Source organism: Schistocerca piceifrons, chromosome 1 (assembly GCF_021461385.2).
Source record: "Schistocerca piceifrons isolate TAMUIC-IGC-003096 chromosome 1, iqSchPice1.1, whole genome shotgun sequence".
NCBI classification, from domain to species: domain Eukaryota; kingdom Metazoa; phylum Arthropoda; class Insecta; order Orthoptera; family Acrididae; genus Schistocerca; species Schistocerca piceifrons.
In genome coordinates, this window is record NC_060138.1 from 494,194,676 (window position 1) to 494,222,348 (window position 27,673).

At 42.1% G+C, this 27,673-nt stretch overlaps 1 protein-coding gene across 1 annotated transcript in view; it reads right to left on the reverse strand.

The window, feature by feature from the left end:
• LOC124795770 (ribonuclease P/MRP protein subunit POP5) overlaps positions 1–27,673 on the reverse strand; it is a 94,390-nt gene that overhangs the window by 64,074 nt on the left and 2,643 nt on the right. Inside the window, exon 2 of the mRNA XM_047259857.1 lies at positions 11,341–11,489. Within this exon, the coding sequence (XP_047115813.1) occupies positions 11,341–11,489 (149 nt within the window). The remainder of the gene's footprint in view (positions 1–11,340; positions 11,490–27,673) is intronic.

The following is a 27,673-nucleotide window of genomic DNA, read 5'->3' on the forward strand; positions in this document are numbered from 1 at the left end:
TTTTTTGAAACTGAACCGTAAACTGTTTTGTGACACACTTCACTTGCGATCTGTCCAACAGAGAACTGTCCATCCATGTTATTGCATTCCAGTTAATCTCTCAAAATTAATTAAAAATTGCACACAGAACAAAGCACATAACACATTCTACACTCTCGATGAAGTATGTACATCCACTGTAACAGAGGTTTCAGAACAGACTGACTGCAACAATGCCACACCCAGCAATAATGTACTTCTTTATTGACAATAAACGTAAATGTAAATGGGCATTTTTATTACCATAGAACAAAGCGAAAGCTCCTATTGTTTAATACTGCATTATTAAAAATAAATAAACTAAATGAATATTGGATGATAGTGTTAACAAAATTATGTCACAATTAAATTTTATTACAATGAAACAATAAACCATTTAAATAGGTAATACCCATAAGATCAGTTGTAGAGTAATGTGAATCATTTCCTCATTTTCAAAAATTCATATCTTTGTTCACAGTCATACATCAATGTTGAACTTTTTACAGTACACATCTATCACATAGGTGTAAAAACTGTGCAGTAATAATATTTTTATATTCAGTCCCACCTGAGATAACTAACCCCAAACTTAACAAAAAATTAAAATTTTCAAATTTCAAAAATTGATAAAAAATTAAGGAAATGTTTGTAAGTGTTCTTGCTCTATATGAGGCTAGTAGTGTATGATAGCTAACTATAGGCAAAAAATACTCTCATAAATCACTCCTTGTTTGTTATTTTTGGGCCTGAAAAGTGGACTTTTGAAAATTTGGATACCAAACTTTGGAGGTAATTTTGACTGGTTATTTTCAAATTTAGGGTATTTATAGACAATGTTGTAGGGGACACTTTTCTAAAACCAATCATGTCAGTTGCATTGTTGTAACTTAACCCAGTGCAGAGATATTCAAATTTTCACTAATGTCTCCAGACTGAAAAATCGTTGTGCGCCTACAAATAAAAATGACCGCCATCCAGTAAAGGTGCAAGATAAATTATTTAAAAAAAACTGAACTCCTCAAATATAGGGCAATCACACATAAAAAAATTAAAATATTTAGAAATGGTCAAGCAACCATCACTGGATCATTTCATTTCATATGGATTGACCCATATATGAGGGTCAGCTTTTTGCTATAAAACTAGCAATTTTGCCAGTCAGCAGAGAGTTTAGGGTCAGCAGTTCAAATGTACAGCAATTGATGGTACCCCGTAGTGAAATGGGAAAGGACACCAGGTGCACTCACTGTGTTTGCCTGGGGGCCTCATTCAACTCATTGAAAGGCTATTCCAACAGCTACTGAGCTATTGAGGGAACATGGTGCAAACAACAGCAGATTGTGGAGCACATTGGAACAAATGATGTCTGTCGTCTGGGCTCTGAGGTCATACTTGGGTTATTCCAGTGACTGGCAGAGGAGGTTGAGGAGATCAGCCTTGCACACGGAGTTTCAACAAAGTTCACAATTTGCAGCACTGTCTCCAGAACTGATTGCACCCCTTTGGTTCTGAGTCAAGCAGGAGGACTGAACCAGAGACTCTGAAAGTTCTGTGACAAGCTAGGCTGTGGCTTCCTGCAATTGTGCCACAGGGTTGAGAACTGTAGTGTCCCCCTACATGGGTGAGGCATGTACTGCACATCTGTGGCTACTACTCAGGTGTGGGGTACACACAAGGGTCTTTTAGATTAGGCAACTCTCCAATCAATACAAATAACAAAAGCTGTATGAAAGCCAGAAGTACCAGTATAAGATCAAAAGAAACGCCTCCAACATGAGAGTATTAAAATCCTAATGGTAAACTGCCAAAACATTGGCAACAAAGGGCCCAAGTTTGAAGCGCTCAGGAAAAGCAGTGAAGCTCACATAATACTAGGTGCAGAAAGCTGGTAGAAACTTGAAACTGTTACCAGTGAAATTTTTGGGATAAATTTAAGTGTATATCGAAAGGATCGACAAATGGGAATTAGAGGTGTATTTATCGCAGTACACAAGAAAGTCAAATCCACAAAGATAGAAACTGAAGCTGTGGTTGTCTGGGCAAGACTCAGTGTCAGCAGTGGGCATAAAATGGTAATGGGATCTCTCTATCACCCACCAGGCTCATCTCTTGAGGTCACCAATAACTTCAGAGAAAACCTCTGTTCACTTGTACATGAAGTTCCCCAATAATACTGTAAACATTGCTGTAGACTTTAATCATCCAACAATTAACTGGGAAAATTACAGGTTTGTTGGTGGTGGGCATGATAAGATAACCTGTGTAACAGTCCTAAATGTCCACTCTGAAAAGTACCTAGAACATATAGATAGGAACTCCACTCATGATGCAAACATATTGGATATACTAGCAACAAACAGACCTGACCACGACACATTTGTAGTAACAATGGTTATCAAAGCACAAATGACAACTACATCAAGCAGAGAGATATACATGTTAAGTAAACTAGATGAAAATTCAACAGTGCAATACCTCGGTCTTGAAACTTTCAGCACACAGCAGGAGCATGTAGAGGAACTCTGGCTTAAGTTTAAAAGAATATTTGACCATGAACTGGATAGATATGTACACAGCAGAACAGTCCATAATGGGAGGGAACCTCCATGGTAATTAGTCACTGTAAAGAAACTTCTAAATAAACACAGATTACTGCATAAAATGTGTAAAACAGGGCTATCAATAGAGAGATGCTAATGAAATACATTTGGCTGTCAAGAGAGCAATTCGTGATGCCTTCAATGACTACCGTAGCAGAATATTTTACAGAACCCAAAGAAATTCTGGTTGTATGCAAAGGCTGTTAGTGGCACCGAAGTTAGTGTCCAGACCCGAGTGAATGAGTCAGGAATTGAAATTCAGATCGCATGGCAAAAGCCGAAATGCTTAACTTAGTTTTCAAATGTTCCTTTACCAAGGAAAATCCAGGAGAACTGCCCCAGTTTATTTCTCACACCACCGAAAAGACAAGTGGATTAAATATTAGTGTCAGTGGTGTTCAGTAACAGCTGAAATCATTAAAACTGAACAAAGCTTCATGACCCAATGGAATCCCTGCCACGTTCTACACTGAATTTGCCGCTGGGTTAGCCTCTCTTCTAACTATAATCTATCATAGATCCCATGACCAAAACCCCATGCCCAGTTCTTGGAAAAAAAGGGTAGTAGAAGTGATCCACAAAACTACCATCCAATATCATCTACAACAATTTGTTGTAGAATCTTAGAACTTATTATGAGATCAAACATAACAAGGCATCTTGAACAGAATGACCTCCCCCATGCCAACCAGTATGGATCCCAAAAACATCAGTCACGTGAAACCCAACTTGCATTTTTCTCACACGACATATTGAAAGCTTTGGGTAAAGGCAATCAAGTAGATGCGTTAGTTTTTGATTTCCGAAAAGCATTTGACTCAGTACCACATCTACACTTATTGTCAGAACTTCGATCTTATGGGGTATCAAGTGAAATTTGTAAGTGGATTGAGGACCTTTTGAAAGGGAGGATACAGCATGTTATCTGGATGGAGAGTCATCGTCAGATGTAGAAGTAACGTCAGGTGTACCCCATAGAACTGTGTTGGGACCCTTGCTGTTCATGTTGCATATTAATGACTTTGCAGACTATATTAAAAGCAACATCAACTGTTTGCAGATGATGTAGTCATATATAAAGAAATACTCTCTGAAGGAAGGTGCATAGATATTCAGTCAGATCTTGATAAGATTTCAAAGTGGTGCAGAAACTGGCAACTTGCTTTAAATGTTCTGAAATGTAAAATTGTGCACTTCACAAAATTAAAAAAACATAGTATTCTATTACTATAATATCAATGAATCGCTGTTGGACTCAGTCAACTCACACAAATACCTGAGTTTACATTCTGTAGGAGTATGAAATGGAATGATCATATAGGCTCAGTAGTGGGTAAAGCAAGTTGTAGACTTTGGTTTATTGGTAGAACACTGGGAAAGGGTAGTCAGTGTAAAAAGGATTGCTTACAAATCACTTATGTAACTGGTTCTAGAATATTGCTCAAGTGTTTGTGACCCTACGTATGGCTCACACAGGGATCGTGAGAGTAAGATTAGAATAATTACTGCACACACAGAGGCTTTGAAACAGTTGTTCTTCCTGTGCTCCATACATGAATGGAACAGGAAGAAACTTTAATAATTTGCACAATGGGATGCATCCTCTGCCATCACCTCACAATGGTCTGTAGGATATATATGTAGAGGTCATTCTGCATGGTAATAATCTTGTAACTAAATATACCTGTGTTTAGAGAAGCAGAGAAAATTGAAAGCAAAGAAAGTAATATTTTTCAAACCTGGAGAGTAAAGTAAGATAAAAACCTTTGAGAAGACTTGAATAACTTGTTGTTAATTAATGGATTTATTGTAGAGAGAAGAAATAAAAAATGTTATAATGAGATGAATCTGAGGTAGAGATAATGTATTGGGTTATTATAGAGAAGAAATGTTGTACTGGGGTACTGAGAAGATTGGTGATGTTCTTTGGAGGTCACACTTAAAAATGCAAGTGTTAATTAAGTTAAAAAAAAGATGGGTTGAAGTATGGAATAACAGATTCCAGGAGGAATAGTTACAACTAGCCCAAATGATGGCTGAATTTAAAAGGTAGACAGAAACTAATATGTCTGATTAATGAAGCAAAACTTACAAAGCAGTATGCCTATATTTACACTAAAAAACTTAACCACACTAAGCACAGCATGATACAGTTTCTCATTTTTCTTAGTTCTAGTTGTTCTTTTATTATATGTTTTATGCTATGTACTTTCATATTATTGTCATTGTTATATTATTCCTAGTTCTGTGACAACTCCCTTCACATTTTACAATCCACTGGGTCTCATGTTGGCATCTCACTGCTGAAACCCATTTCTGATGGTGACTTGGGTCCTCACCAGTTTGTGACAAAGTGTCATATCTGTTGCAGCTATCTCCAGAAACATCTAATGATGGTGAAGCAGTATGGGTATGTACCACAAAACCAATCATGCTAAAGAACTGCAGCAGGAGAAGCTCGCAATACTATGGACAAAATGTCAAATGAGATCTTCATGAAGAAATATAAAACATACTATTCTGTACAGTATAAGATCAGAACTGTAATATTTTAGTCACACCAGTTCCCCACTTTCACCAGCCAGTTATCATTCTCGTGCTCGCATTCCATCTGGTGAGCTTGTGTATGAAGCTGGTCTCACTACAGCAGTTACTTTCTGATACAAGATACACTCCTGGAAATGGAAAAAAGAACACATTGACACCGGTGTGTCAGACCCACCATACTTGCTCCGGACACTGCGAGAGGGCTGTACAAGCAATGATCACACGCACGGCACAGCGGACACACCAGGAACCGCGGTGTTGGCCGTCGAATGGCACTAGCTGCGCAGCTTTTATGCACCGCCGCCGTCAGTGTCAGCCAGTTTGCCGTGGCATACGGAGCTCCATCGCAGTCTTTAACACTGGTAGCATGCCGCGACAGCGTGGACGTGAACCGTATGTGCAGTTGACGGACTTTGAGCGAGGGCGTATAGTGGGCATGCGGGAGGCCGGGTGGACGTACCGCCGAATTGCTCAACATGTGGGGCGTGAGGTCTCCACAGTACATCGATGTTGTCGCCAGTGGTCGGCGGAAGGTGCACGTGCCCGTCGACCTGGGTCCAGACCGCAGCGACGCACGGTTGCACGCCAAGACCGTAGGATCCTACGCAGTGCCATAGGGGACCGCACCGCCACTTCCCAGCAAATTAGGGACACTGTTGCTCCTGGGGTATCGGCGAGGACCATTCGCAACCGTCTCCAAGAAGCTGGGCTACGGTCCCGCACACCGTTAGGCCGTCTTCCGCTCACGCCCCAACATCGTGCAGCCCGCCTCCAGTGGTGTCGCGACAGGCGTGAATGGAGCGACGAATGGAGACATGTCGTCTTCAGCGATGAGAGTCGCTTCTGCCTTGGTGCCAATGATGGTCGTATGCGTGTTTGGCGCCGTGCAGGTGAGCGCCACAATCAGGACTGCATACGACCGAGGCACACAGGGCCAACACCCGGCATCATGGTGTGGGGAGCGATCTCCTACACTGGCCGTACACCACTGGTGATCGTCGAGGGGACACTGAATAGTGCACGGTACATCCAAACCGTCATCGAACCCTTCGTTCTACCATTCCTAGACCGGCAAGGGAACTTGCTGTTCCAACAGGACAATGCACGTCCGCATGTATCCCGTGCCACCCAACGTGCTCTAGAAGGTGTAAGTCAACTACCCTGGCCAGCAAGATCTCCGGATCTGTCCCCCATTGAGCATGTTTGGGACTGGATGAAGCGTCGTCTCACGTGGTCTGCACGTCCAGCACGAATGCTGGTCCAACTGAGGCGCCAGGTGGAAATGGCATGGCAAGCCGTTCCACAGGACTACATCCAGCATCTCTACGATCGTCTCCATGGGAGAATAGCAGCCTGCATTGCTGCGAAAGGTGGATATACACTGTACTAGTGCCGACATTGTGCATGCTCTGCTGCCTGTGTGTATGTGCCTGTGGTTCTGTCAGTGTGATCATGTGATGTATCTGACCCCAGGAATGTGTCAATAAAGTTTCCCCTTCCTGGGACAATGAATTCACGGTGTTCTTATTTCAATTTCCAGGAGTGTATTTTATCACACATTTTGCGATAACCTTTCTTAATTGTCATAAATTCTGTAAATATTTCTTACAAAAAATTGTCTTGATTATTTTGATAAACGTAAATGTCAGAGAGGTATGTAAGCATGAAGAATTTAATAATCTTTGACCAATACATTGTTATCTTTATGTTTAACAATCTATGGACTATAAGTGAGTAAAGTAGGTGACTTGCTCTGGAGTTGTTTGGTAAGAGAGGTTGTGTATGCCAGCATGTGGTCAAAGTTGCCCATTATGTCTAAATAACAATGCTCAAAAGTATCTTTTTATAACTGTGAACCAAAAAGAAAAAGTGTTATTTAAAATTTGTAAAATGATTTCAAGAATATATGAGAGGAAAACTGAAACCTACTCAGTGTTTTGATTAAAACTGATACAACAAGATCAAACCTGTGAACTCCCCCAAATCCAAATATTTTGTCAATATTCTGCAGGAAAATAAGAAAGAAGATCCCTATCAGTGTGCTGTTATGAAGGACAAAGTATATGTCCTGAAAATCAGCAGAAACAGAATTTATATAAATAATTTGAATCAGTAATTGTAGGGTGGGGTGGGTCAGACATGGTTCAGCATGTTTATATGGACTGTGTTAAGACAGCGTGTTGTGAAATTATATAAATTCTACATTTATATGGCTAATATGTGACTGAAATGTATGTTTGATATATTGATGTACAATGTTTTTCTCCTTGAAAATGGTTGTAACAACTGAAAGTGGTAGAGAATAAACAGAAAATTGTACAGCTGATGGCACACACATAATTTTTCAAAAGTTTAAAAATCTATTCTTTATTAGAAACTGATTCATGTTATATTTGCCCCCCTCCCCTCCAAACACAGATATGCAAACACAGATGCAGGCACACACACCCGCACAGCCACTCACACACACCATTCCACACACATATATACTACACACTCCACAACCCATCTTACAGTATTTGGTGGAGGGTACTTCTTATACCACTATCACCCCCCGCCCCACCCCCCTTCAACTGCCCTTTTCCATTGACAAATGATGTATGGGAAGAATGTTGTGGTCATTTTGCAAGATGTGTGTGGGAGGAAGTAATAAGTTGATAAGTTGCCCAACTCTTCTCAGAACACACTCATATCATGTGGCTCATTGAAGCTCTCTTGTAGTAGCTGATCTGCCACTGGAGTTTGCTAAGCATTTCTGTAACGCTTTCATGCCAATTAATGACCCCAAAACGAAGTGCACCACTCTTCATGAGGATCTCATCTATCTCTTCTATTATTCCAACACAGTATGGGGTCCCAGACTGATAACAATAACCAAGAATCAGTCAACCACGTGGTTTGTATGCCACTTCTTTCGTAGGTGTATTACAATTCCTTAAGATCCATACAACCTTTCTCTGAAACTGCCTATTTTCTCATTGTTTTCAATTTCCAGTGAATCTCATCATAGCACTTGTTTTTCCCACAGTTTATTTTATGTAGTCATTCCACTTTCAGCTGCTCCAGATGGTCACTCCTAGGCATATTGTGATTGTTACTGTTTCCTGAGATTTGTCACCACTAGTGTAATCATATAGTAACAGATTTCTCTGCTTATGTTAATGCAGTCCCTGCATCAATCTTCAGTTCTCTGCAGAAGTCATCACAATAAAGTTCAAAGTTCTTTATCATCACAATAATAATTACTTTGAAAAGTATGTCTGCAGCCATTATTGCACTCTGCACCTCAGATTCCTTTTTGATTACCTGAACTGCCTTTCATTCAAATTGCTCATTCTTTTAAATTCTCAACATCCCCTATCATTTCTCTCACTTTCCTTTTGTCATCAGCATACATTTCAAATCCCTGCTGTTTTAAAATTACGGACATTATATGGTGCATGTTTCTTCATGAGATAAATACTGCTGCAGTTTTGATTCACAAAAGTTTGGTGACCAATAGCACAGATTTGTAGATCGGTAGTGAGATAGACAAGTACACCACATGAAGGATGATGAACACAGGCACAGATGGGCGTCAGTCTTACCGTGCACTGCTGTCGGCCGCCCCAGCACCCTCTGTCAGGAACCACCTGCTGAAATGTGTGTCCACGCTGACATATGCCCATGCTCACCATTGTCAACCAAATACATATGTCACCACTGCAACACCGTCCCTCATATGACCAACAGATCTTTTTTGTGTTCACTGTGATTTTAACATGGTCAGTGCTGGACCCCATGCCATACTGAGTTGGTACCTTGTGTCCCTGTTAAGCAAATTAATCGAGCTGTGAATTTCCACTGCTTCTTTAATAATGCTGTCCCAGTACGAAGACATTGATGACAGAATTTAGGTTTTTTTGTATTCCATACAATGTCCTGTGCTGAAGCAATGTTCGGCCACTGCAGATTTCTCTGGCTAGTCCAGAGCGCACTTCACCATGATACTGGAACATTCTTATGTCAGTGTGATCATCAAATGATAGGATTTTGTTATGAGGTTATTTTACTACCAACAAAACCTCAACTACAAACAGCAGATCTAAGCTCTCTCATTTACTCTTTCTTCATTTCCTTCCATACTTGATTCAGCCAGGTGAAAATTCCCTTAATTTATACAGGCAGGTGCCAATTCCAACAACCTGCAGCAGTAAAGTCAAAACCAACAAAAGCCTACCACTGTTCTCCACGAAAGCAAAATTCCATCCAAGGTGTGGTAGCTCCTCATGCCCAATTTAACCTTAACAACATATTGTGTAAAACCACATGCCAAATCAAATTCAAGCTTAAAAATCCATCTGCTATAGCCACATAAATGATATGACACTGCCAATGTATATGATATGGCATAGATCGTGAGCTACAGACTCCACAAATGGTAAATCTTAAAAATGTGTCTGAACAGTGTGCACTGTAAGCAAGAAACTGCACGACTATTCCCACTGCTAACAACAAATGAGCTCATTAGGCCTACTAGTTTCTATACATAAGCATATTTTTAAAAACAAAACCCCCACCTAAAAAATTTTACTTAATGTATGTCAAAACAATGACCAAGAGGCTATATTTCATTGGTTTACTGCACTTTTTGCTTTTGTTCAAAGTAAAATTAACTTGTACAAAATACATTACATCAAAATTAATATTATGTCCACCTCACATCATACCTTTTCAAGGGCTTGAACTCTGTCTTTGACTCAATAAGTCTTTCATGTGCACCAGGTTCAATTTCATGGTACCAGGCATGAATAATTCCCCCAATTAACTCTATTCTATTGGTCAAGAATATTTACTTAGTTTTTAAGACATAATAGCCCACAAATTTTGAATATGATTCATTTCCGGAGAATTTGGAGGCCACCATAACTGCTCAATAATCAGACCTGTGCAACACTCCTGTACAACCCTGGTAAGGTGACTAGCTCACTGTCATCTTGGAAAATGAATGGCCCACGGTTTTCTCGACTAAAATGATCCCTTTTAGTATTTGCTACCTCATTTTTAACAATATCACTTTAATTTAACCCTATAATTGAATCTATGCAAACTGTAATTCTTCCTACTGCTTTAGAACACATCACTCCCCACAGCATTACACTTTCACTGAACTATTTAACTAGCACAACACAATCTTCCTTCAGATCTTCTGACTTCGTCCACAGTTTCAGACCATACACATTAAATTTCATCTCATCCGAAAAAATCACTCTCTTCCAATCCTCAGATGCCTAGTGTTGATACACTCCAAGAAAGCTTCTTTCTTCAACATGCTTTTTGTGGGTGGGCTTTCTTTGCAGGTACTTTCTTCATTAGGCTGAGATCAGCAAGGTGTGTTAACACTGTTTGAGGGAAAGCTGAGATTCCAGACGCCTGGTCAATTTTAAATGCAATCTGAAATACCTTTTCTCTTTTCTATAACCTGTAAAGCCAAATATTTGTATAATTAACTATAGAAACACAAAGTTAATGTTATTTATGCTATTATGGCACAGCAGATAAATACAAAAACTATCTGGATACTTAGTACATCATTTTTTCACACACTTCTGCACAAAATGCACACAATTGTCAGCAGCATACAACAGCTGACACAAAAGTAGAGGGAAGCCAAACTAGAGTCATCTGGTGGAGTGTAATACGACTTCCAAGTATACAAGTGCCATCTAGTATCAATTATCGTAACTAACTGATGTATATGTCACTTCAGTCTTCATCATATCAGATAAAAAATTGCCTTTCTGTGGATATTTACCATACAATATTTGTTCAGCAATTATTTAGACATTTGCTGGCATTAACAGAGACCACGTCAAGAGTTCATAAAAAGCTGACATTGAAGTTCACTTGCTGAAAGATCAATAATTAATTAGTTAATTTAACATAAGCTAAAATAGAGTTGAAACACTCACTTGCGATATTATTTTGGACCATACGGGGGTAGTAATATTTGAGTTGTCAAGTGAGGGTTGCAGGATCACGTTTCCAACTTTTAATTTCATAGCACTTGCTACCACAGGTGACAAGTTGCTACACAATATCTACTGTTGCATCTTGTTGTTGCTTAAACACGCTCCCATAATTAACAAAAGGAACACTTTAAATTTTGATGAACTGGTAAATAAATACCTACCAGTGAAACCAGCTTGAACTGCAGCAATTCCAAAATCTCCATGCAACTGTTCCACCTTTTTAAGGATAGATGCCTGCAATGCATATGAATTTAAGTAAAATGGTGCCTTTTGTTGCTTGCCTGTTGGATTTACTTCTACTGCAAAGTACCTGTAACAAAAGCACACAGCACTAATGTCTGCATTTCTCTGTTACCACCACATTAGAACAATAATTTTTTTTTAATTATACTGAAAGAAAATGATTCAGTAACAATATTTCAAAACTACTTACAATAAATTGATCAAGACATATAAGAATTGTAACTTGTATCAAAGGGGATAATTTATGGAACTAATTACATAGAACCTTAAAATTTTCAACAGGTAATGCACATTTCAAATGAAGCAAGGAGGCTACTAAGAGGATGACATAGAATCAGTATTAACTTAATATCAAGAATGAAATAACTTCATTTTAATTAACTGAGGTGTGTCACACTTGGCGCTGATATAAAATTTTCTTTATTTTCTCATTTTTCATGTTTATGACTCAATTTTCTACCATAGTGATAACTTTGCGACAGAAGCTAGTCACATATGTACAATGTGCTTGATTCTGTGCAAATGCCCAGAATTATTCCAGTGATTAATAATACAGCCAAGAAATCTTCACTGTGAGAGTAGTTGTATTAATGTTCATTTTCTTAGACAAGGTCTAATGAGGTAGTAGTCATTATTGCAGATAGCAGTAATTCTAGAATGAGGATAACATACTACCTTTGTAACAAAAGTATCCAGCAGGTTGCGAAAATGGTTTTAAGGGAAGGGTGGGAGCTGATCTGTGTCCAGCGGTAATTCAAAAGGGCCCTTTATGGGTTTTTCTGATTTCTAACACCAGAAGCTGCATCTGTGTATCACCCTTATGGGGAATTTCTAAATCTACAAGACATTTGTTTCTTTCCCCCAACCAATCTTCTTTAAAAGTACTGATTTCTATAGTTTCAAATAGCTCTGGATTATCCTCAATGTGGCACCACAAGAAGTGAAAGCTGAGTTTTGTGTCTAGTACTGAGGGCCAACTACAGTAAAGCCATATGAAGTGCAAAAAAAAATTCTGTTTTATGCAGTCAAAACCACTTAATGGGAGAGTTGTATATGGGAACCATAAATTCTCAGTCAAAATGCCCAAGAATAGCACAATAAATATTTCATAATACAAGGACTGAATGAAACCCTGATCTACATATCTTTGGCAAAATTTGACTTTCAGCAATGAATGCCAGCCATCCTACTCATTTGTTTCACTAATTCATGCTGTAAGTTTGGCATCTTTGGATCTGGTGGGAGGCTCACAGCCTAGTGAAGGGAGAAATCCAGTCAGAAAGTCCACTCACATGCGAGTAAATCTACAGCTGCTATTGTGGTGTCACCGCCAGACACCACACTTGGTAGGTGGTAGTTTTAAATCGGCCGCGGTCCATTAGTACATGTCGGACCCGCGTGTCGTCACTGTTAGTGATCGCAGACCGAGCGCCACCACACGGCAGGTCTCGAGAGACGGACTAGCACTCGCCCCAGTTGTACGGACGACTTTGCTAGCGACTACACTGACGAAGCCTCGCTCCTTTGCCGAGCAGATAGTTAGAATAGCCTTCAGCTAAGTCCATGGCTACGACCTAGCAAGGCGCCATTAGCCTTACATAGCAATTGATACTTATCGTATAAAGCATGTCTCATCAAGAACGATGTATACAACAAGGATGGATTAAAGTTAAGTATTCCAAAAGCTACGTACTTTTCTTTATAGCATTCATTACGTATCCTGTTTCAGATCTAACGCCATCCTTCGTGTGTTTATAGCGTGCATTGCGGTCCCCTCAAATCACACTGTGTCGGCACTTCTGTCGACACATCAGCTATAAATGTAGGTTTATCTTCCTTTAATTTCTCTTCTACAACAAGAGTAGGGGCAGTGTTGCCTTGTGCATTCATTTTTCCAGAGTACAAACTGATGCTCTCCCAGGCCATATTCTACAATTTTTTATAATCTTCCGTAACTGGTTCATGTTAGTATTTTGCAACTATGCCTTATTAAACTGATGGTTCCAGAATACACTGCCAGCACCAGTCTTCTTCAGTACTGAAATTATTACATTCCTGAAGTCCATTTGCTTGTTTCATATGAGGGCTGTTCATAAATAAATGATCAACTGGATGTTAAAAATAAACACAGTCAGCACTCTCTTGCATTTGTCAGTGTGTCAGCAGTAAGTGAACGAATGGATGGTGTTCTTGCTTCATCCACCAAATACAAGGTAGGTTCTATCATTTGTTTCCTGCAAGCAGGAGGAGTCAGGACTTGTCATAGATTGTATCATTTGTATTGGACTGAGGTTATCAGTGATGATGCTGTGAGGGAGTGGTGGAGTAAATTCAAGGCTCATCGTACATATGTGCACGATTAAAGAGATCAAAGAACAAATTCGGATGTGCTTATCGAACTTATGCAATGTGTTGATGAAACAGTGTGTCTGAGATGTTGTTTTATAATTTAATAATTTTCTGACGATTTGCCTCAGAGTTCAAAGAAAATCTTTGTTAACACTGTCAGAGAAATTAGGTTACCATAAGCTCTGTGCATGATGGATACCAAAACGTCCAATTGATATTCACAAAACTGAAAGAACGGGTTTGGCATTGACATTCCTTCAGTGCTACAATGAAGAAGAGGAGGAATTTCTGAACAGAATTGTGATTAAGGACAAGATATGAGTTCAGTTCATGAACCATGAAACTAAGGAACGCGATGCAGACCCTTCTCCCAGTAAGTCAAAATTGAAAGCAGACACTGTCAAAATTAAAAATGATGGATACTTGTTTTTGGGGTTACAATGGAATTCTGACAATAAATTTCATAAGAATGATGTGTGCGAATACTGTGACATCACAGGGTTATTGTGAGACTCTTATAAAACTTTGAAGGTCAATCCAAAACAAACGGCTTGGGCTGATTCCCAAAGAAATCATTCACCTTCACAACAATATGTGACCCCTTATTGGGAAACAAACAAAGGAAAAACCCAGACTATTGTACTCTGATTAACATTACAGTGACTGAAAGGTTGCAGTGATGGTGGCAGTGTTTCCGACTTGCAGCCAGCCATGCCTCACAAGGTACTGCACGAACCTACAAGACAGCCAACACAGTGAGCATGTTGCACTCGTGAAAGAACTACAACTGGTTGGTGCCTGACCCCTACCATTCAACTTACTGAAACATCAACTACAAAGTAATGCTAATTGGAGTATAGACAGTGAGATTTTTTCAATGTCCTCCCTACAGTCCAGATTTGGCACCATTTCTTCCCCAAGATGCAGGCCTGGCTCATAACTCAGTACTTCAAAACTGATGATGAGCTCAAGGATGCTGTCAAGACCTGGGTGAAGTGCCAGGCAACACCATTGTTTTATGAGGGGATAAAGAAGCTGGTTTGACGATACAGCAAATGTTTTAATTTAAGTGGTTAAGTATTGGCAACATGTAAATATAGATTGTATATAATAGAATTATATATTTCTTCTTTTTTTAATAGCCGACTGAAGATTGATTTGTGAATATCCCTCATATTACTGCAAACCAGATGGAACAGTTTTGCCATGATAAGTTTTTCCATAGGAATCTTAACAATTCTGAAAGAAAGCTGTCTATGCCAGGTCCCTTGTTTTAACATAAAACTTCTAACATTACTGAAATTCTTCTCTCAGTATCACATCAACCGTCTCATCTCTATCCACTCCCTCTCATCAATCCAAAACATTTTTATCAAGTTTCATTCCTTTGTATAGATTTTAGACATATTTATTCCACATTTTGTGTTCTTTTCTCTGTTTAATACCGGCTTGCTATCTGAGCTCTTAATATTCACCCTGAAATGACATCAGGTTTTACTGAACCCAAAAACAAGCACAACAACTGGCCAACAGCTGACGCTGGACAGTAACACGTCAGTGGTGATGTATCAGAATTGAGTATAAAATGAGCTGTAGTGAGAGAGGGGGTCAGGTCACCCCCGGACTGACTAACAAAGGCCAGCTGGAAGGTATGCCTTCTATGCATAATGGCACTCCACCCCATATGGCTACATGTGTGAAAGATCTCTTGGTGAGGCTCCCGTACTGAGTCACCACGTCTGTCATACTTGACCTCCCACATCCCCAGACCTCAACCTATGTGATTATTGGTTATGGGGTTACATGAGGTCTCAAGCCCACCATGATCATCCAAACTCATTAGTGATGGTAAAAGACAAATCCGACGGAAATTTCTCACCATACCTACTGATATGCTGTGCAGTGCTGGTCGCAATACCATTCCTCAACTACAGGTATTGTTGATGAATGATGGTCGACTTGTTGAGCATTTGTTATACAGAACAGTCTCTTCACTAAAAATCAGTTGTTTTGCTAAGTATTGTGCTTTTATTTAATTGGATGGATAAAAAATATCTACTCAAATTACAGCAGCAAAACACACACATAAAAGATGGTTGTAACTGGCCAGCTTTCGGAAGCAGTGTCTCCTCTTTCAGGCAGAAGGGTTAAAGGGGCAGGAAGACGGGTGAAGGGAAAGGGCTGGAGATGCTTAGGAAAAAGGGTAGATTTTGGCAAAGTCACCCAGAACTGCAGGTCAGGGGAGACTTACTGGACGGAATGAGAAGATAAGTCCCTCTTCCTTCCCATTCAACCCTTCTGCCTGAAGAAGGAGCCACTGGCTATGAAGAGTTGCCAGTTACAACCATCTATTATGTGTGTGTTCTGCTGCTACTTGGAGAGTATATTTTTTATCTATCCAATTAAATAATTTTGTCAATAATTGATTGTTTTTGTTGTTAGAAGTATTGCTTATGTATCACATGAAGTGCCATCTGTTGGTCACTTTGTGCACTTTTTTTCGGTTTCAATAAAAACCATGTCATTTCAAACATGTGCATCAATTTTTATCTCTCTATCTACATTATTCTGTGAAGTACTGAACTTTCAAATGGTAATGGGCTTTTCGATCAGCCTGTATGTTTCATACAGCCTTGCATACTTCTAAAGCTTTTCATTTCTCCTCTAGCCATCTCTGCTTTGTCATTTTGCTCTTTCAGTCAATCTCAAATTTTTGATGTGTATTCTCTTTTGCCAAATTCACTTTTATACTTTACCCTCTAAACACTGAAATCTAATTTCTTCTTTTATCATATGATTCCTATTGACCTTGTCTTTTAAATTTCTTCTATTATCATATGATTCCTACTGCCCTTGTCTTTTTTGTCTAATTGTTGTTGCTCTGCCACTTCACTATTTTGTTTCTCAAAGCTATACAATAATCATCTATTTTATTTCTTTTGCCTATTCCAGTCAGTTATTAGCAAATGGTCCCTTCAGAATTCCCAACAACCTCCGGTGATCCAACTTGTCCAGACTATTTCCTTAAATTCCTTGCCCATTTGCAAATGCTTCGGCTTTAATCTGTATTTCATAATTAATAAATTATGACCAGAGTACAAATTTCCTGGACATGCTTCTCAGTTTAAAACAGTTGAAAATCTGTCTTACCATTATATAATCTATGTGAAACCTTCCAGTGTCTCCAGGTCTCTCCCATGTAAACAATATTTTTTTCAAAACTCGTAAACCAAGTGTTTGCAAAGGTTAAAAAATTCTCTGTAGTAAGTTCCGTCACATGGCTTTCCCTATCATTTCTTTCCCCCAAATCTCCCTTAATGTACTAAATATCTACACTTCTGTATAAAAACAAGTCATCATTTAATTTTCTTACCAAAAACCTTGCAAAGTACTTGCATGACTTATTTCAAACTTTTTTTAGCACCCTTCACTATACTCACCATCATCAAACTTTTACACAATACACTAATAAACAGCCAGACTGACACAGGCTACATATTTTTCTAATGGTCAGTGCAAAAATTTTCTGTTAAATATGACTGCTAGAAAGAAAATGCTTCTATGTGACTCTGTGGTTTAATTTTCTTTCTCACAGTCAGTTTCAGCTACAATAGCAGGGTATGTAAATCACTGAACAAATTGTTTTCCCATATATATTCTTCCTCCCAACATACAACTTCAAACAAAAATTGTATACTCAAAAGTGCTCGTATGTTCTCTTCCCCACTGTGGGTTTTACAGAAAAAAGGGACGTTGTATTTGTGGCTTATTGGCTCCTAATTAGAATGTAATGAGAGAATCTGAATTGTCCTAAATGTTGTAATCATACCCATTCACAGATTAATACTATGTGAATATTTTCACTGAAGCCACTATCCTATGTAATTCCCAATCATATTTAGCAATTACTAAACACTGCCAGGTTAGTATCTTATATTTCGTCCTACATATATTTCAATATCACTGTGGAGCTAGTAAGCATATGTAACTGCACTATTGTGGTGGGTCTTGCCTTTGTGTCTATCTCTGCTATAATGGAGCCACTATGCTGTTCCTAGAAGTGCAACCACGTTCCCCCCTGCTCCTTGCTTCACCCAATATTCCATTACGAGATAGCTGAAATCGTAACTCAGTATGTAACAGCAAATTAAAATGTGATGATCACGGGACTGGTCGAGTTCAGGGAGAGTAAGGACTAAGCAGTACGAGTTTGTCATGTGGTCAGGGCTTGGTAGTGGGAATCCAGGGCAGATGATAAATGAGAACAGGCAATTAGCTCAAATAAACAGCATATATTTCAATATATAGAATACATGGGGTGCATCTAGGGTAGGAAGTTACTAGGCGTAGTCCAGTCAGGACATCAAACAAACTGAAGAACAGGCCAACGGGAGAGGTGGTGATTCATGTTAAATTCTGCTGGTGGCTGGTCATGGAGCACAGAGCCATTGGCTCTGCCTCCCAAGAAAGACATCTGTTCTTATTGAGATCTAGATCACAAGAGAGAGAAGCAAATATGTTCTCCGTGTCCTGCTCTCCAGAACCCTCCAGTAGCCACAAATGTGACCTGCACCCCATGCTTGCTATTGGCTAAACCAATGGTTTGAATTCAACAGCATCTTCAGAAGAGGGCAGCAGGCGTCTCTTGTCAGCAGCTTTAACAGGACAGAGCTGTCTCAAGGCAGGAAGTTTGGGCCACATTGTCACATGTGAAGTTATTCTGGGAGAAAACTTGTAAAGTAAAACTGGTAACCAAGATCGCAAGAATTCTTTTTATTCCATGATTACCAGTTTCGGCGAAACTAAAGCCGCCATCATCGGATCTTAGGACACATACAGGTTACAACATCAAGGCAAACAATGGTGATATTAATAGTTGCCTATAACACGCAGGCCTTACAAAAATGCTGTAAGTAGCACATAGGTGTCCAAGAGAGATGACATTATAAATGTTAAGTGTCTCCATCACATACAAGCGCAAGATAGGTACTCCATTTTTGAAACCAGTTCCTGAAAATACTCCTTGACTGGCTGCCAACCTGTACAGAATCAGAGTAGAGAAAGGCCATGAGCTCTGTGATAAATCTGAGCCAGTAGCAGTAAGTACACTGCTTTAGAATCACAAGAGAAGGAGGTTTAATTGGATAATCCCTACAGACATGGGAAGACACCAACTAGATTAAATCACGGTGAGACAGAGATTCCAAAATCTGGTACCCAGCAGTAGATGTAAACTTGTATCATAATTTAATTATGATTAAGAGTAGGCTGGAGTTTAAAAGAATCATCGGGAAGCGTGAACATGACAATAAGTGGGAAAATAAAGTACTCAGGAATGCTAATGCTGTATGAAGTTCTCTGAAGCTGTAGATACTGCAAGAATATATACCACAGCAGGCAGTTAAGTTGAAGAGGAATGGACATCTCCAACAAGAGCAATCACAGAGGTTGGACACGTAGATTTTGTTTTGTTTGGGTTTAGGGTGTAAAAACAACTGGGGTCATATGCGCCCAAGTCAAAAATGTAGAACACGAAGACAGAAAGGAGTTAAAAAACGACTATACACTAACCCCAAATGATGTAAGTAAAGACAGCTAAAAAAAGGGACGTGGGCTATAAAAGACACCATATGGAAATTGTGGTACAGAACTAAAAATTAAATGGCCTTTGCCATATTGCTATGACAGATAAAAAGTAAAACACAGTCGACAGCCTGTGGGTCGTTTGTTAAAATGGCCGATAACTCAGACGGCAAACCAAAATGGGAGCGTAAACAGTTGAAACATGGGCATTCCGTCAGGAATGGCAGACTGTTAAAACTTGGGTGTAATGTGTACAAAGTGATGGGGGAGCGCCACTTAACACATGGTGATGGCTAGAAAGGCAGTGCCCTATACACCACCTAGTTAAAATGACCTCCTCCCAGCGGGAGGGGCGAGAGAAGGTCATCCAAGCCGCTGGGAGAGGCTTTATAATCTGGAGCTTATTCCCATGAAGGAAGGACCAATAGCAATGCCAAAGTGACACCACCTCCTGACAAATGGCAACACAGGGGTCATTTGAGGGAATATAGGAACTAGTGGGCTGAGGTATGAGGACTGCACCCGTGGCAGCACCCTTGTTTCCTGGCAGAACGACATGACCAGTAACCCACATAAATATCACAGTGGCTCCATCAAGAGTGAGCAAGTGACAGTCTTCCTGGACCCACTGCACTAAGAAATGGGCGGTGTACAGTGCACAGAGACTTTGAAGAGTGCCGAGAGAGTCTGAGCAGAGGACATAATTGAAAAGCACGTGTCACCAGATGTAGTCCATGGCCTGTTGTTCGCAAAGAGCTCAGCTGTAAATACTGAGCAGTGCGCCTGAAGCCAATACTGAAAAACATCGGTGCCACCGATGAAGGCACACCCAAAACCACAGTCAGTCCGAGAGCCATCAGTGTACAATAAGGTACCATCACAAAATTTAATGCGAAGGTCATGAAACTGAAGGCAACAGAGTAATGTCTTTACGAAGCAAATGAAGATCAAGGTGAAAACAAGTCGCCACATGAAGCCAAGGTGGTGAACGGTTCACGACGTTATTTGGTTTGTAGCGCTCTCAACTGCACAATCATCAGTGCCCGTACAAAGTCCCGATTTTTACACAGTCCATTTCCTTTTCACAATCGAATCTAGTCACTCTCACAAATGATGATGATGATGATGATGAAATGATGAGGACAACACAAACACCCAGTCACCGGGCAGTGAAAATCCCCAACCCAGCTGGGAATCGAACCCGGGACCCCTTGACCCAGAGGCAGCAATGCTAGCCCCTAGACCATGAGCTGTGGACGGTGAAGGGTTCACACCCTCCGTGAAAGTTGCAGGTAGTGTGAAGTTAAGCTGCTGGAGCAAGAGCCGAAAGCATATTCCAGGAGGTAACAGAAAAGAGGGATGTGCCCCATACTGGCAATCAAAGGAGTAATCAAAGGAGGCATAGGATGGGTGGCCACATATGGCAGACAAATGGCATGGGTATCTGCTGAGGAGAAAGTCACAGCCGTAGGACAGCAGTTGTTCAGCAGCTGCTGCATACTGACTCTCAACTGGCGTAGTGTAAAAGGTGCCAGTAACCAAACAGATGCCACTATGGTGGACAGTGTTGTGATGGTTTAAGAGGCACGGATGTGCAGACCCATAAAAAAAGCACCCATAGTCTAGTTTCAAACTGACGAGGGACTAGTACAAATGGAGGACAGTGATTCGATCTACATCCCATGAAGTACCAGTGAGGACACTTAAGATACTGTGGGATGGCGTACAGTGGGCTGCCAGGTAAGACAAGTGACAGGACCAAGAGAGATTGTTATCAAGCATGAGCCCCAGGAATTGCATAGTTTCAACGAACTGGAGAGCAACAGGCCCTAGATGCAAAGATGGTGGGAGAAAGAAGTCGTGCAGCCAGAAATTCATACAGACAGTTTTGTCAGTGGAAAAATGAAAACCATTGTTGATGCTCCAGGAGTAAAGACGATCAAGACATCGCTGAAGGCACCGTTTAGTGAGACAGGTCCATGGAGAACTGCAACAGCTGGTAAAATCATCAACAAAAGGGAACCGGAGATACTCGGCAGGAGACAGGTCATTATAGGGTTAACGGTAATAGTAAAGAGGACGACACTCAAGACGGAACACTGAGGCACACCGTTTGTCTGGATAAAGGTGTCCCACAAGGCAGAACCCACACGCCCCTTGAATACTCAGTCTCATAAAAATTCCTGAAGGGTACGGGGTAGGTGGCCACGGAAGCCCCATATGTAGAGGATGCCAGTTTTCCAGCAGGTGTCACAAGCCTTCTCCAAATTAAAAAACATGGCCACAGCCTGGGATTTCCACAGGAAAAAATTCATGACATGGGTGGACAAAGTGGCGAGGTGGTCAAGTGCAGAACGGCACACTCAAATACCACATTGTGCAGTGGTTAGTAAATTGAAAGACTCAAGTCACCATAACAGCCGGGCATGAATCATACATTCCATCACCTTGCAAACACAACTGGTGAGAGAGATGGGGCTGTAGCTAGAAGAAAGGTGGTTGTCCTTAACGGACAGGTATGACAGTGGCTTCATGCCAGCATCCAGGAAACATGCCCTCTGCCCAGATGAGGTTGTAAATGCATCTGGCGGTGGGGCGGAGGATCAGGATTAAATGAGTGCACAATCTAGCTCCCTCACAGTAAAGGCGGCATTGTTCACTCACAATTCTGAGAAGAGAAGGGTATCACCTGAGCCTCTTCTGCTTATTTACAATGGTTGGTTGGTTGGTTGATTGGGGTTGAAGGGACCAAACAGCAAGGTCATCAGTCCCATGTTTCAAAGGTGGTCCATTCGAACGGATTTACATCTCAAAAGAGTCATAACGATAAAAGGTAAAAGACTAAAAAAAAAAACATTGTAAAAGTGCAGTCGTGTTTCCAATGGTGAAAACAAAAGAAGTGAAGTCAGTAAATGGGCAACCCCAAGGCTATGCAAGAGGCAGGAAATGTCTCACCCCTGAAGCAGTACAGGCAAGACCACCTGCTATTCAAAAGCATTCAACTGCTAGAATGTAAAAGTGCGTATTGGAAAAAGAGACTAACCAAATCTAAATAGTGATAAAAACAGAGTAAAAAGGAGAGAAAAGAGGATCTTGGCCAGAGAAGGGAGTCAGGAATTTCCAAACACAGCTTATAGTGGGAGACACCCCAACCCTCACCGCCCTGCCCCTACTCCAGAGGGAGATTAAAAACCTTAGAACTGAAAATAAAAACCACTTTCACAGAGGAAACTTAGAACCAGTTCAATCATCTGGGAATCGTCTGCCAATACTAAAGGTAAAGTGCGGGAAAGTCTATACTTAGTATGCAGAGCCAAAAGAAGGGGGCATTTCACCAAAATGTGGGGGTACTGACTGGAAGACTCCACAACCACAAATTGGGGGTGGCTCATTACGCAAAAGAAAATCATGGGTCAGCCTGGTATGGCTGATGAGGAGACAACACAGGGTGGTCGAGTGCTTTCGGGAGAGGCACAAGGAAGAACGCCATGGGACAGGTGTCACCTTAATCACATGAAGTTTATTAGACAGGGAGGTAGCCTCCCAAGAGTTGGCCCATGATTGTGCAAAGTGGAATTTGATGTGAAGCCATAAATCCACCACAGGAGGGGTTACAGAGAAAGGGGGAGGGTAAGTGACTGCTCCCCCAGCCAAACGATCAGCAAGCTTATTACCTGGGATACCCACATGGCCAGGGACCCAAAGGAAGTCAACGGAACAAGCAGCATGGTGAAGATCAGCGAGACTGTCAAGGATGGCTGAGACCAAGGGATGGCGGGAAAAACACCGGTCAATAGCTTGAAGGCCACTCATTGAGTCTGCACATAACAAAACGTGGTTGAGTTGGGGCTGTGTAATATAGGTAAGGGCCTGGGAAATTGCCATTAATTCCGCAGTAAACATCTCACATGTAGTTGGCAGGAGATGATTTTCCATGCCAACAGAGGATGTGAAGGCCTATCCCACACGATCAGCAGATTTAGAGCCATCGGTGTAGAAAATAACAGCATCCCGAAACTCCCATAAAATTCGGAAAAAACAAGGCCAAGGAACTAACCAAGGGATGCGAGGGGTGGGGGGGTGTATGTGGGAGACAGGACAAAGAAGGAAGCGGAAAGTCATGGCGAAGAGACGCAAGGCGGAGCCCAACCGGTAAACCCGCCCGAGATCGGGAATCAGGTGGGGGACGTCCTTGGTCTGGGACCAGGATAGAATAGGAAGGATGAGTGGGAGAGGAATGAACAGCAACTGCATAAGAAACCAGAAGCTGGGACCGCCGAAGAGAAAGAAGGGGATCCTAGCTTCAACCAGGAGACTCTCAACAGGGCTAGTAGGGAAGGAACCGGTAGCCAAACGGATACCACAATGGTGGACCGGATCCAGGAGGCGCAGTGTGGAAGGAGCAGCTGAACCATAAACTTGACAACCATAGTCCAAGCGAGACAGCACTAAAGCCCGATAAAGGCGGAAAAGGCTGGAGTGGTCAGCACCCCAAGAGGTGTGGGCAAGGAAACGAAGGACATTGAGTTTATGGAAACATCCTACCTTCAGAAGTCTGATATGAGGCAGCCAAGTGAGCTTGTTGTCGAAAAGAAGACCCAGGAAACGAAACTGTGGGACCACAGGTAATTGTTGTGGATTGAGGTAGAGCCCCGGATCAGGGTGGACCATAGTACGGTGACAGAAGTGGACCACCCAAGGTTTTAAAGGAGATAATTGAAACTAGTGTGAGGGGGTCCATGCATAGGCATGCCATATAGCTCCTCGGAGCTGCCGCTCTGCAGAGGCCATCGAAGAAGAACTAACCCAAATGCAGAAATCATCCACATACAGAGCAGGGGTGACCAAAGGACTGACAGACGCCACTAGTCCATCTATAGAAGTACACTCAATACGGAACACTGTGGGATGCCACTCTCCTGGCTCCGTGGAGAACTAAAAACAGTACCAACCAGAATCCTGAATGACTGATGGGACAGGAACTGGTGGATAAAAATCGGGAGTGGGCCCCGAAGACCCCACTCATGAAATGTAAGAAAGATGTGATGGCGCCAAGCAGTGTCATAGGTCTCGTGAAGGTCGAAAAATACTGTAACCAAATGGTGGAGCTGGGAAAAAGCCTGCCAAACTGTGTATTCCAAGAGAAGTAAATGATCAATCGGAGACCGTCCCTCTCGGAAGCCACAATGGTAAGGGGACAATAGATCCTGAGATTCAAGGACCCAATTGAGCTGACGGGCTACCATCCGTTCAAGTAACTTGCAAACAACATTTGCCAGACTAATTGGCTGATAGCTTTCAACAAACAGGGGGTTCTTACCAGGTTTAAGGATGGGAACCACGATGTTATCCCTCCATTGAGATGGGAAGTCACCCTGGAGCCAAATACAGTTAAACACCTGGAGAAGATGTTGTCGTTGTGGAGCACTGAGATGTTGAAGCAATTGGTTATGAATGGAGTCTGGGCCAGGGGTCGTATCATGACAAGAAGAAAGTGCGGAAAGAAGTTCCCATTCAGTAAAAGGTTCGTTGTAAGACTTTGACTGACAAGGGGTAAAACATAAGACGGAAGCTTCGGCCCGCTATTTCTGGTGAAGGAAAGCAGCCGGATAGGAAGTTGTTGCTGATGTTGTTGCAAAATGGGTCCCAACATGTTCCACAAGAACCAAAGGGTCTGTGCAAGGGCCACCCAGGAGGGCAAGGCCCGGGAGGGTAGATGGCTGATGGCAACCTTGGAGAGAGTGAAGCATAGCCTATAACCGTGACATAAGGACAGTAGAACCAAGGGAAGAAACAAAGCGATCCCAACACATCCGTTTGCTCCATTTGATTAAGTAACGGGCTTTGGCACGATGGTGTTTTAAGGTAATAAGATTGACAGCGTGTGGGTGCCTCTTAAGGTGTTGTAAAGCTTGACGGCGATCACGGATGGCAATAGCAATGGCCGGACTCCACCATGGGACTTGTCGGCGGCAAAATGAACTGGATGAGCATGGGATACCAAGGCCAGCGGCGCGAACAATTGCACCAGACACATCATGGAGGATGTCATCAATACAACCTGACAAAAAGGGAGACAGAACAACCTGTGCAGTGTATAGAGAATAATTGGCACGTTGGAAAGACCAACAAGGTAACCTGTCCCTCGGGGAGTGGGAAGGGAGCGAGAGAATCAACAGGAAGTGGTCACTATTGCAAAGGTCATCATGTGGCGACCTGTGGAATGAAGGCAGGAGGGAGGGAGAAGAAAGAGAAAGATCAATGGCAGAAAAGGTACCATGACCAGCACTGAAATGAGTAGGAGAGCCATCATTAAGAAGGCACAAGTCATTGTCTGCAAGAAACTGGTATATGAGAAGACCCTGACTACACAGAAATGCACTGCCCCACAAGGGATGATGAGCATTAAAATCCCCAAGGAGGCGGAAGGGAGGAGGAGGTTGCTGAAGAAGGGCAGTTAAGGCATCAGGCGTAAGAGTCCTGTCAGGAGGACCCTAACAGCAACCGCTTCCAATGTAGTTTGAAGAGGAATCCAAGTGCTAGCAACGTTCATAGGAACCAATGTACAAACGCCACCAGAGGCCTGCAGGGGGGCAACCCAATTTCGACAGAAAGCATGGAGCCCATGGAGTGTCGGTGAGTGATCATCAGTAAAATGAAATTCCTGTAGAACCACAGAAGCTGCAGAGTAAAACGAAATATGGGATTTCAACTCCAGAAGGTGACGATAGTATCCATTACAATTCCATTGGATAACCACAGAACGATGATTCAAATGGGGGGTGAACAGGCTAAAGCCAGTTATGCCGCCGGGTCACCATCCGTCACCGACAAAGATGGGGTGACATCCATGAACAACAAGTCAGAGTCAGGTTGTGAAGGTGGGGACGGGACCTCTGGTGGCACCAAAGGCTCCTTGTCCCAGGACTTATGTTTCTTCTTCTTTTCTGTTTGAGACCAAGGAAGGCTGTGCAGCAAAAAGGAGCCAGCTGCAGCAAGATCTGGAACACAAAGAGAACGGGCGACCTGGGGACCCACAAACCGTGGTTGTCATGTGGCAGCAGACCTTTGGCCTGGAAGATGCTGGGAAGGGGGATCCTGGGAGGGGCACCCCTGACTGGCAGACGCCAAAGAAGTGGGACACTTCTCCAGCTGGGGAGGGGAAACGGTGCCCAGAGGTAATGGTGTGGGAGCCGCAGGGGAGGGGGGGAGGAGAGGGGTTTGGGACTGGGGTAAGGAGGGGGGAGGAAGGGGTGAAGATGTAACTAAAGCATAGCTAGACGTCATGGACACAGGATGAAGACGTGCATACTTCTTATGAGACTCAGTGTAGGTTAGACGATCAAGGGATTTATACTCCTGTATCTTCTTTTCTTTCTTATAAGTTGGGCAATCCGATGAACGTGGAAAATGATTGCCATGACAATTGACACACACAGGAGAGGGAACACATGAGCTCCCCTCATGGAGTGGACATCTACAGTTACCACAGAGAGGGGCCTGCGAACAGCGGGAAAACGTGTGGCCAAAACACAAGCACTTAAAACATCTCATAGGTGGTGGGATGTGCGGCTTCACATCACATCTATAAACCATAATCTTGACCTTCTCAGGGAGGGTATCCCCTTCAAAGGCCAGGATAAAGGCACCAGTACCAATGTGATTATCCTTCGGACCCTTCTGAACACGCCGAACAAACTGAATACCCCGCCGCCCGAGATTGTCCCTAAGTTCCTCATCAGTTTAAAGGATGAGGTCCCCGTGAAAAATTACACCTTGAACCATATTCAAAGACTGGTAGGGGGGTAATGGACACAGGAATTGTGTCAAGATGGTTACAGGCACGAAGGGCCACAGACTGGGCAGCTGAAGCAGTTTTGATCAACAATGAACCTGACCGCATCTTGCTCAGAGAGTCCACTTCACCAAATTTGTCTTCAATGCCTTCCACAAAAAATAAAGTTTGGTATTGGTGAAAGTATCCCCATCTGTCCTGGTGCAAACCAGATAGCGGAGGAAAGGTGTCGTCCCTTGCTGACGAGCCTGACCCTCCTCCTAGGGGGTAGCCACGGAAGGGAAGGCCGAAGGGGCAGAAAAAGCAGCACTAAAAGAATCATTTCCAAGCAAAGAGACAGCCATAGAAGAACAGCCAGATTTCTGGATCCATACGAACTTCATTTGCATAGCGTCTGCCCTGATACCATCCACTCTGATCAGGGGCTCTCCCCACGGGCGCCACCCAACCACAGCAAGGGCCATCTGGCACAGCGGCCATTGCCGGGATTTTCGATGGTCCAGGACGACAAGTAACCACTCCTA